This window comes from Rhincodon typus, chromosome 35, assembly GCF_021869965.1.
Source record: "Rhincodon typus isolate 14 chromosome 35, sRhiTyp1.1, whole genome shotgun sequence".
Taxonomy (NCBI): domain Eukaryota; kingdom Metazoa; phylum Chordata; class Chondrichthyes; order Orectolobiformes; family Rhincodontidae; genus Rhincodon; species Rhincodon typus.
In genome coordinates, this window is record NC_063366.1 from 19,490,211 (window position 1) to 19,502,523 (window position 12,313).

Consider the following 12,313-nt stretch of genomic DNA (forward strand, 5'->3'; position numbering starts at 1 on the left):
TCTATCTGAGAATGATTTCTGCAGGCCATACGAGCCGCTGACACAGGGCCTGCTGGGTACAACCTTTGGCCCACAAATGACGACAGCTTGCATTTATGTGGCACCTCATCCAAAAGCTCCAACACATGACCAAAGAAAGCTTAATGCTATTCCACAAAAGGGGATATCAAGGCCGATCATCAACAGCTTTGTCAAAGTGCTAGATTTTTAGGAGTGTCTCAAAAGGTGAAAGTGAGGAAGAGAAATGAAAACGTTTAGCGAGGCAGCTCCAGAGCTCGGTGCCCACGTAGCTAAAGTCACGGCTCATCATGAGGATGATGGACAAGGACATTAAAATTGAGTGTGCCAAGAAACCGGAATTGAAGAAGTGCAGTGATCTCAGAAGCCTTGGAATTGGAGCAGATTTCAAAGACTGGGAGGGGTGAAGCCGTGAAGAGATTTGAAAACAGGGATGGCAATTTTTAAATTGAGGCATTTCTTAGCCCGAATCTAACATAGACCAATGAGCACAGGGATGATTGGGTAATGGCACTTAGTATGAGTAAGGACATGGGCAGCAGAATTTCGAATGAGCTCACTTTTAGTGTCAAAGGGGAGTTAACAGCGAGGACTGCAGAGGAATACTCAAGTCCACAAGTATCACAAAGGCATGAGGGATGACGATTTGAGCAACAGATGTGTTGGAAGAGACACGGAATCAGGTGATATTCCAGAAGTGAAAATAGGTGGCCTTGATGGTGTGGATATGTGGCTGGAGGCTGACTTGATGTCAGATATATTACCATATTCCTGAGCAGACTGAGTCAGTCTCATACAGTTGCCAGGGAGAGGATGGCATTGGTGTCTAGAGAACCGAGTTTGTATCAGGGGCCAAAGACCATAGCTTCATCCATCGTGCATTTAGTTCTGAGAAGGTTTCTGCTCATTCAGTGCTGGCTGTCGGACAAGCAGTCTTATAGTTTAAAGTCTTACAGTTTAGGAAAGGTAGGGGTGAGGTAACACTGAGGGTTGTTTGTATACACATATAATCTGGTGGAGAGTTTTAGAGTTATATACATCCAAAAGCGACTCTTGTACCTGCTTTTATCATGTTTCAGACAGCGCATTTCAGACAGTAAAACCTTGTGTAAAAAAAGAAACTGTTCTCCTCATCTCACCTTTTGGTTCTTTTGCCAATTCTCTTTAATCATTCCTTGAATACAAACGGCATCTTTAGCAATGTTTGTTGCCTAGAAATGAAAAACAGCAATCTACTGCCATATAAAACCTTGAGTACTGTGTCCATTTCAATCTCTATAAGCGAAAGATTTTTGAACAGTAAAGGAGTTAAGGGTTATGGTGAGCAGCTGGGTAAGTGGAGCTGAATCTGTGAAAAGGATCAGAAATGATCTAATTGAATGGCGGAGCAGGCTCCATGAGCCAGATGGCCTACTCCTGCTCCTATTTCTTATGGTCTTATGATGTAGAGGAACTGGAGATGGTGCAAATAAGGGTGGTACCATAACTGAGAGGTTATAACCACCAGGAAAAATGGAACAGGCTCGGGATTCTCCTCAAAAAGGTGGAAGTCATAACTGAGGTCTTTACAATTGCGGGTTTCAATTGGGTAGATGTAGAGAAGGCCTACATGCGTAAGTTAGTGACTAGTTCATCTACTAGAGAAAGTGACAAGAATATGGAGTTCATTACCACAGGGACAAGTGGAGGTAAATGGTATAGACATATTACAGGAAAACTAGGTAAGCATGAGGGCAAAAGGAGTATACTGATGGGATTAGACGATGAAGGGTGGGTGGAAGCTCATATGAACAAACGTCTGAATGAGGACCACATGCCTCCCTAATTAACCTTTGATAACGTGGCTGAACAAGAACCTATTCACCTCCACTTTTAAAAATGTTCAATCATCCAGTCTCCGTCTTCTTTTAAGGAAGAGAGTTCCAAAATTTACCTCGGGAAAATAAATTCCCCTCATTCCTGTCCTAAAAAGGCGACCCTTAATTTTAATCTTGTGTCTGCTGACACCATGAACCGATGATGAATGCTGACTGTGCATATACACCTCCAATTTCTTCACACTGACAATTTTTAAAAAATAAAAAATTCTACTTTGTTTAATGCTTTCTTACTTTATCAGTATACTCTTTCATTTATTTGTTTTTTTTTTCATTTTTATATGTTTGTTTGGTTTTATCACTTTTTGTTTAAATTCATTTGAAATGTGTTGCTGCTACTGCACGTGCTTCTGAATGTTAGCAAACCGGCCAATATTTAAATAGTGTCCCCTCGTTCTAGATTGATACACATCCTTTCCGTGTTCACCTTGTCGAGACAATTCAGGATTTTATACACTTAAATCAAGTCATCCCTCAAGTATGTAAACTTGGAATAAGCACAGTCTCTGCAACTATTCCTCATAAGACAGCCATGGATCATATGAATGGGCTTTTCCTGTGATGTGCATTCTGTCTAAACAGATGCTGTTAGAAATCCCTGATGTCAGCTCGAGGCTAGGAGTTTGTTTGGAAACATTATGCCGTGACTCAGCAGAGTCCATCATGAAATCAGTTACTGCCTCTTATTTATAGGAATTTTTTGCATCAGTAATAAAGTAGCTGCTGTAATGCTAGGCTTAAGACATCAAAGTCTTGTAGATCTTTCTCATAAGAGCCCTTAGCTCTGCTCACACTTTCTCAGTCACAAGTTGTTCAACTAAAACCACAATTACACAAAAACAGCATATCTTTTGATGCTTGCTAAATATTCTATGGAACTCTTTGTCTCCTGGCTAGGCAATGCTGTGACCTTGCTTACAGATCCCTCAAGGCTTTAGCATTCCCTATATCTGTAACCATGTCTGGGCTCACAGCCTTCCACGATAAGGCGCTTCTCGAATTCTGGTCTCCTGAGTTTCCCAATTATAATGACTCCATCATTGGTAGCCATATTTTCAGTTGTCAAGGCTCCACGATCTGGGATTGTTTTGCTACAGTTCTCTGACAGTATGTCACTTTTCATCTTTAAGCCACTTCTTGAAACCTACCTCTAATGACCAACTACTTCTTCACATGGTTCAGTTTCACTTTACCTTCGCCTTGGGTGTTTGTTCTATTAAAACTGCTACATAAATGAGATGTTTTTGAAAACTTTCAGTTGTATATAGATTCTGATGAAGCTGTTATTTTTCCTTCAGTTGTCAGTGCACAGCTATTAGGGAGGTGGTGAAGAAGCTTCATTGATTACCAAAGCTTTTTGTGGTTTGTCCTCAGCTTTGTGAGCTCCAGTGACCGTGAGAAAGATCGAGAGGAGGAACGTGAATCAGGAATGGAGCTGGATCGCGACAGCTACAGGGACGTTGAGCGGGATCTCGACCGTGGAAGAGACCGTGACAAAGGCCGAGATAGGGACCGAGACCGAGATAGGGACCGAGACCGAGACCGAGACAGGGACCGAGACCGGGAACGGGACCGAGAGCGGGACCGAGATAGAGATAGGGACCGAGACCGGGATCGGGATAGAGATCGCGACCGAGATCGTGACCGAGACCGTGATCGGGATCGCGACAGGGATAGAGACCGAGACCGTGGCAGGGACAGGGACCGAGATCGGGACAGAGACCGGGATCGGGATCGGGATCGGGACCGGGACCGGGACCGTGATGGCTCTTATAGAAGTAAGTGTAATTTCTTTCTCCCATTGCTATGTTCACTTTGCCTGCCTGGATTCTTCCAGGTGACCATTCTATAAGCATGGTTAGATTGAGAACCCAGAGCGGTTTACTTTGCTTCCCCACAAAGCCCCTCACTCCCACCTTTACCTGTGGGATACTGAAGTCTTTTCCCAATGCTTCTCAGTTCCGTGCAGGTTATCTGTGTGCGATTTATTTTAATTAGTTGTTTGCGTACTAGTCTCTCCGGACCAGGCTTAATGAAAGTGTTTGTTGTTCTATCACCTGCTTCCCGGGAAAATCGCATTGTCTGTTTACCAGGCTCTTCCTCATGGACTGAGTCATAAGAAATAGGAGCAGGTGCTGGCCGAACACCCCTTGAAACTGCTCTACCGTTCATCTATTGGATTGAAGAGGTTCACAAAGATTCACCATGCTGTCAAAGATAATTGGGAGAGTTAATCTTTACCTCAACTCCACTTTCTTGCCCGATTCCCACATGTTGAGACTTAAAGCTCGTGAATTTGTTAATATCAGTTTTGAATATACCCAATTATTGATCATTGACAACCATGCAGAGTGAAGAACTCTGAAGATTCACAGCCCTTTCAATGAAGATGCTCTCCTATCTCAGTTCTAAACGGCTGATCCCTTATTCTGAGACTGCGTCCCCATGATTCAAATTCCCCAGTTTTCTCGGCATCTTCCCTGTCAAGCCCCTGAAGCGTTTTCTCTGTTTAAAGAGAGTGCCTCTTATTCTTCTAAACTCCAGAGAATATAACCACAGATTTCCATCACGCAGTATGGGGGAATCAGTCTTCCAAAAAGAATCTGATAAAGTTTCACCCCAATGGTTATTGATGGAAATAAAGTTCATGCTGAAGGGAGTAGCATATTGGCATGGATTGGTTGCCTCGCAGGAAACAGAGTAGGTATAGAGTCATAGAGATCTACAGCATTTTAAAAAAGAAAGGCTCTTCAAACCATCAAAATGGGTTGTTTCAGGTTTGGCAAGATGTAATGTATGTCACAGGGATCAGTACTAGGTCCTGTACTGTTCACAATGTTTATAAATGACTTAGATGAAGTGACAGAAGGTATAGTTACCAACTTTGCTGATGATGCAAAATTAGGTGATAAATAAATTGTGGAAATGGCAAAGGGATATAGGTAAGTGAGTGAGGAAAGATATGGCAAATGGAGCGGAACTTGAGAAAATGTGGAATTATCCATTTTAGTAGGAAAAGTAAGTGCCTTATCTAAATGCTGTGAGGTTGCAGAGCTCTGAGTTGCAGAGTGATCTAGGTGTTCTAGTTCATGAATTACAAAAGGTTAGTACACAGATATAGCAAGCCATAAGAAACTCTTTTTAAGAAAATAATATCATTTATAAAGTGATGACTGTATGGTTGCCAAATTTGTGGTGACACAAAGATTGATAGGAAAGTAAGTTGTGAAGAAGATATATGAAGGATACAAAAAGATGTAGGATCAGTGAGTGGACAAAGGTATGGCAAATAGAATATAACGTGGGGAAATGTGAAAGTGTCCATTTTGGCAGTAAGAATTTAAACAAAAAAGCACTTTTCTAAATGATATGAGATTGTAGAACTAAGATACATAGAAATCTGGGTGTCTCAGCCCATGAATCAGTAAAAGTTAGTTTCAAGGCACGCATATAATCAGGACAGCTAATAGGTTGTTTATACTTGTTGTAAGGGAATTGAATTAAAAAAGTAGATGATACTACTTCAGCTGTACAGAGCACTGGTCAGACCTCATCTGGAGTACTTTGTACAGTATTGATCACCTTATTTAAGGAAATGTGTAAATGCATTGGAAGCAGTTCTGAGATTTACCCAGATTGATGCCTAAAATGGGTGAATTATCTTATGAAGAATGGTTGGATAAGCTGGACTTTTATCCACTGGAATTTAGGAGAGGAAGTGGCGACTTGATTGGAACATATTAATCCTGAGGGACCTTGACAGGTTGAATTTTGAGAACTAGGGCGTCACCGTTTAAAAATAAGGGTCACCCGTTTAAAACAGAGATGAGACTAAACTTTTCCTCTGGAGGTCATGAATCTGTGGAACTCTCTTTCAAAAAGAACAAAAACACAAAATTGCTGGAAATGCTCAGTGGGTCTGGCAGCATCAGTGAAGAAAAAAAATCAGAGTTAATGTTTTGAGTCCGGTGACCCTTCCTCAGAACTCACCGGACCCAAAACGTTAACTCTGATTATTTTTTCTTCACAGATGCTGCAAAACCTGCTGAGCATTTCCAGCAACTTCTGTTTTTGTTCCTGATTTACAGCATCTGCAGATCTTTCGGTTCTCTTTCAAAAAGGTTTTGTAAGCAGAATCTTTGAATATTTTAAAATTGGAGGTGGGGAGATTCTTGTTAACAAGGGGGTGAAAAGTTTTCAGTATAGTTGGGAACATGGATTTGAGATTGCAATCAGATCAGCCAAGATCTTATGAAATGGTTGCACAGTGGGGACAGTCATTGTGAACGTGAAGAATGGGTGAAAAAATGTTTTTACTCTGTGCCTCAACTGGAATGCTGCTTCTCCCGCAGGATATGACTCTTTCCGTGCACCCCGGAAAGGAAACACCATCTATGTGCATGGCATGGGGATGACTGAGGAAATGCTGAGGAGTTCCTTCTCCAATTTTGGGACCATCGTCAACCTGACCATGGATAGCCCCAGGAAGTGAGTGGTGATATAGTCAGCTCTGTGCTTGGCAAACTCTCTCAATGCTTCTATACCGGAAGTCAGTGATGTAGTGGTAATGATGCTGGACTGGTTATCCAGAGTCACAAAATCACACAACATGGAAACAGACCTTTCTATCCAACATGTCCATGCCAACCATGTTCCCAAACCAAACTGGTCCCACTTGCCTGCATTTGGCCCATATCCATCCAAACCTTTCCTGTTCATGTACTTATACAAATATCTTTTAAATGTTGTAACTGTACCTGCATCCACTACTTCCTCTGGCATTCATTCCACATCTCAACCACTCTCTGTGTAAAAAAAGGTTGCTACTCATGTCCTTTCTAAATCTTTTTCCTCTCATCTTAAAAATATGCCTCCTAGTTTTGAACTACCCCACCATAGGGAAAATACCCTTGCTATTCACCTTATCTATGCCCCTCATGATGTTATTATCCTCTATAAGGTCACCCCTCAACCTCCTAAGGACCAGTGAGAAAAGTTCCTGCCTATCTTCATAACTCAAACCTTCCATTCCCAGCAACATCCTGGTAAATCTTTTCTGAGCCCTCAACAGTTTAATAATATCCTTCTTGTAGCAGAGTGGCTGGAACTGTACACAGTCTTCCAGAAGAGGCGTCATCATCATCATCCTGTACAACCTCAACATGACACCTCAGATCCTATACTCAAAGGTCCGAACAATGAAAGCAAGCGTGCTAAATAATTTCTTAACCATCCTGTCTACATGTGATGCAAATTTCAAAGAATTATGTACCTGAACCCCTGGGTCTTTCTGTTCTACAACATTACCCAGGGCCCTACCATTAATTATATAAGTTTCTTGTTTGTGTTACCCAGCTGCAAAACCTCACATTTATCCAAATTAAATTCCTTCTGCCACTCCTCAGCCCTTTGACCCAATTGATCAAGATCTCTTTGTAATCTTAGATAACCTCCTGCACTGTCCATAATATTAACCAATTTTCTTGTCATCCACACACCTACTAACCATGTCTCCTAAATTCTGATCAAAATGGTTTGTACAAATGACAAACAAAAGTGGATCCAGTACTGTTCCCGAGGTTATGGTGATACAGCTTCAGATTCCATCGCGACAGTTATTGGACTATAAGTTGAAGTGGTAAATCTGGAACTTAAATTTCATGTCAGTAATGGTTCTTGTGAAACAATAATTGATTCTTGTAAAAATCTATCTGATTCACTAATATGTTTCATATATAAATCTATAATGTTAAATTATATAGATATTTAATACATTTTAGGAAAGTAAATCTCTCATCCTTATCTAGTCTGAACTTCATATGACTCCAGACCCACAACATTGCAGTTGACTCTAAATTGCCCTTTTGTCTGAAAGAACTCTTGTAAAGTACCTTTGGATATTTTAAAGTGTCCATGGCACCACCTAAATACAAATTATTGATTCGACAAGAACAAGATCCAAATGACCCCATCTCCACAGACAACATGCTGAAGCTACTGGACCTGTGCCTCACCACCCACTTCATCTTTAATGGCCAAATATATGAATAGATCAACGGGACACCCAAGGGATCACCTATCACTGGACTAATAGCTGAAGCAGTGATGCAGAGACTTGAATACATGGCCTTTCCACTAATCCAACTGAAACTATGGATACGATATGTGGACAACACCTTCATAATTATTAAAAGGACCAAACCAGAGGAGACACACAAACTAATAAACAACACCCTCACCGGGATCAGATTCACCAGGGAAGAGGAAAATAACAAACCGCTCCCATTCCTGGACGTCATGGTGAAATTCAGGACCAATGGGGAATTCCTAACAAAGGTACACAGGCAAGCCACACACACTGAGCAAGTACTGAATTTCAGTAGCAGCCACCCTAACACACACAAACGAAGTTGCGTGAGAACACTATTTAAACGGGCAACAACACACTGCAGCAACACAGAACTACGCCAAAAAGAAGAAGAGAACCTCCTCCAAGTACTCAAAGACAGCGGATACCCGAAAATCTGGATCGGAAGATGCCTATTACACGAACAACACCAGGCGGGTATTGCATGCCCTGACACAATCATCTCGCTTCCTTACATCAGGAACAAATCTGAACTAACCACAAGACTCCTAAGACCACAGGGCATCAGAGTTGCACACAAACCCACATCAACCCTACGCCAACTGCTAACCCGAACCAAAGACCCTGTACCCACTATGGACAGGACCAATGTCATATACAAGATTCCCTGCAAAGACTGCGACAAACATTACATTGGACAGACAGGAAGGAAATTAACCACAAGAGTACATGAACATCAACTGGCAACAAAAAGACACGACCAGTACTCACTCATCTCCATCCACATGGATAAGGAAAACCACCAGTTCAATTGGGACAATACCAGGATCCTGGGATAGGCGAAGCAGAGACAAGCAAGGGAATTCCTAGAAGCCTGGTTCTCCACTAAGAAAGCCATCAATAAACACAGAGCTAGACCCCATATACGCTCCATTGCAAAGGAAAACTGGAAGTGAGGTAACCCAGCTCAACCGACACCAGAGTTTAAATAACAGGCGGGAAAACACAACAACGCTTCATCAGAGGCTGCACTGATGATGTTACCCATCAGGGTAATGAAACATCTGCGGAACAACAAACCAGCTCGGCGAGCTATCCAACCACAACATCCACAACCCGAGCTACAAATCTACTCTAAAATCGTAAAGACGACCGTAAAATCGTAGAATCCCTACAGTGTGGAAACAGGCCATTCAGCCCATCGAGTACACACCAACCCTCTGAAGAGCATCCCTCAGGCCTCTCCTCTCTGTCCCTGTAACCCTGGCTAATCCACCTAGCCTGCATGTATGTGGGAGGAAACCGGAGCACCTGGAGGAAAGCCACGCAGACAGGGGGAGAATGTGCAAAGTCCACACAGTCGTCCGAGAGTGGAATCGAACATAGCTCCCTGGTACTGTGAAGCAGCAGTGCTGACCACGGGGCCACCATGGCCTCTTTCTGTTAAAATATTGCTAATTTTAATGGTCAATTCAGCTGTGATAAATAAGGAAAGTCAACTGATGTATACAGTCCAATCCTTCAGTAAGTAGGTGGCCACGCGTTCAGGCTACTTCTAGATAGGTTTTGATCCCTCTACAATTTAAGGTAGTTATTCAAATATTCCAGCTCCTTGTGACTATGGCTTAATATGCTCTTTACAAATCAGTGGCTGAGCAGTCAATTTCAAACATATATAGAAAAACCTATCTTTATTTTTATTGCCCTCCAATTCTTCCAGTAGTTTTACTGATTATGGTGCTTTACACCATTTCAACAATGCATTTTAAATAATAGTGATTCCGAAAATGCTGGTTGAAATTAGGATGTTTTACCCTTGGCATTCCGGACTCACCCTGGGAATGTATATCAAGCAGTTTCCCAAGCAGATTTTAGCAGTTGGAGATTTTTGTGGTTAGACCATAAGACCATAGTCTATAGGAGCAGATTTAGGCCATTTGGCTCATTGAGTCTGCACTGTTCGATAATGGCTGATATGTTTTCTCGACCCCATTCTCCTACCTTCTCTCTATAACCCTTGATCCTCTTACTAATCAAGAACCTTTTCATCTCTTGTCTTCAATACATTCAATCACTTGTCATCTGTGGCAGTGAGTTCACCCTTTAATCACCCTTTGGCTGAAAAAATTCCTCCTCATCTGAGTTTTCAAGGGTTTTCCCTTCAGTCAGAGGCTTCTTTGCCGACTTGCTTAGCATGTACAAGTCCTTCTGTGACCTCCCTGCTTCATCAACACTACTTGTCCCTCCACCTATCTTTCTGTCATCTCTGGCCAACTCCTCCCTCATGTCTTTGTAGCTACCTTTGCTAATTGTAAAACCATTACATCTGATTCCGGCTTCTCCCGTTCAAACTGCATGGGGAAGTCCATGGTCACTGGCCCCTAGGAGCTCCTTCATCTTCAGCTCCCTAATCGAGTCTACCCCACTGCACGTCACAAAATCAGAATCGCCTGTTCCCTAGTGGGCTGTACCACAAACTGTTCCAAAAAAAACCATCTCGTCCTGTTCTTGGCTTGTTTGCTGATATGCTCTGAAGCATGTCACCCTTTCTGTGTTAATCTAATGTGACATAGAGGCTGCAGGGCTCTAGGCAAGAGCAGGGTGAGTGGGACTCATTGCTTTGCTGTCAGGAATTGTTTACTTAAACTTGGTTGTCCAAATAGCTTCCTTCTCATAAGAAACAGGAGTAGGAGTAGGCCATTCAGCTCATCAAGTTTGCTCTACTATTCAGTATGATTGTAGCTGCTTTTATGAGGCCCTGATTTCATCTTGCTGTGCTGTTCTTCCACCCCCCCACCCCACCACCCCTGACTTCCTTACCAATCAAGAATCTGTCTTACCTCAGCCACAAATATTTTCAATGCCTTGGCCTGCTCTGCTCACTGGGGAAGAAAATTCCAAAGACTGATGATCCTCCGAGAGAAGAAATTTCTCTTCCTCTGTCTTAAATTGAGAGCCCTTACTGTGATTTGATCCTCCCAAATTCTAGTCGACACGCGCGCACACGCACACACACACACATACACATATCCTGTCAGAATCCATCCAGACAAGGCCCCTCAGAATCTTTATGTTTCAATAAGATCACTCAAATTTCCCACGGAGGGAACGGCACAGTGGCTCAGTGGTGAGCACTGCTGCCTCACAGCACAGGGACCCAGGCTCGATTCCACCCTCAAGCAACTGTCTGTGTAGAGTTTGCATGTTCTCCTGGTCTGCACGGATGCTCCGGTTCCTCCCATAGTCCAAAGATGTGCAGGTTAGGTGGATTGGCTATGCTTAATTGCTCATAGTGTCCAGGGGTGTGCAGGCTAGGTGGGTTAGCCACAGTTAATGTGACAGTACAGGGATGGGGTAGGGGGGGTGGTGTATCTACATCTGGATGGACTGGTCTTTGAAGGCTCATTGTGCACTCAATAGGCTGAATGGCCTGCTTCCATACTGTAGAAATTCTATGATTCTTCTATACTCCAATGAATATGGACCCAAACTACCCAAAAGAATTGCAGATGCTGGAAATCAGAAACAAAAACAGAAATTGCTGGAAAAGCTCAGCAGGTCTGGCAGCATCTGTGGAGAGAACTCAGAATTAAAGTTATGGATCCAGTGTCTCTTCCTCAGAACCCATGAGGAATATTGGCCCAACTAGCTCAATCTTTCCTCACCCTAACCATCAGCCTTCTTTGTACTACCTGCAGTACAAGTAAGGAGATCAAAACTGGGTTCAGCAATGTCATGTACAGCTGTAGCAAAACCTCCGTACTTTTGTATTGCTGTGATAAAGAGGGATGATGGTTAATTTGACCCCATCTAAAACACTTAGCTTTCGACAACCTGTAATTCTTCAACACTGTAGAGCACAGATCCCCCTTCCACCACAAGCTGGGGCCCATAAGTGAAGAACGATTAGATTGGAGACATTATCACTAATAATGTGGTTTGCATGTAACCAGCAGAGCAGTTTACAATGGCATGTTAGCCCAGAGAGTGCAGCTGGGCTCCAGACCTATTACATGATCTCACCTGGGTGTTCTGGAGCAACCCTCTGTTCAGTCTGGCTGCTGCCTGGTCCCGCTCAGCAGTGACCTGTCTGACTGGGAGGCCTAGCTTTTGGAATCCAGCCCATCTTATCTATTTCTCCCCATTCCCTGCTCCCAAGGCATCCATCCAGCTGATCCATACGTTGCCAGGGTTCCTACAGTGTTTGTGATGCTGCTGATGCTTTTGCACACCAGCTATGCTATACTGATCTGCACCCATCTGTTTATTACAGCTGTGCATTTGTCACTTTTGAGACAATGGAGTCTGCAGATCAGGCGATTGCAGAGGT

General features: G+C 42.9%; 1 protein-coding gene across 1 annotated transcript in view; it reads left to right on the forward strand.

Annotated features, from left to right (window-relative positions):
- The window catches only part of nelfe (negative elongation factor complex member E), a 28,667-nt gene that overhangs the window by 10,285 nt on the left and 6,069 nt on the right, over positions 1 to 12,313 (forward strand). Inside the window, exons 6-8 of the mRNA XM_020518329.2 lie at positions 3,270 to 3,673; positions 6,248 to 6,383; positions 12,257 to 12,311. Of these exons, the coding sequence (XP_020373918.2) occupies positions 3,270 to 3,673; positions 6,248 to 6,383; positions 12,257 to 12,311 (595 nt within the window). The remainder of the gene's footprint in view (positions 1 to 3,269; positions 3,674 to 6,247; positions 6,384 to 12,256; positions 12,312 to 12,313) is intronic.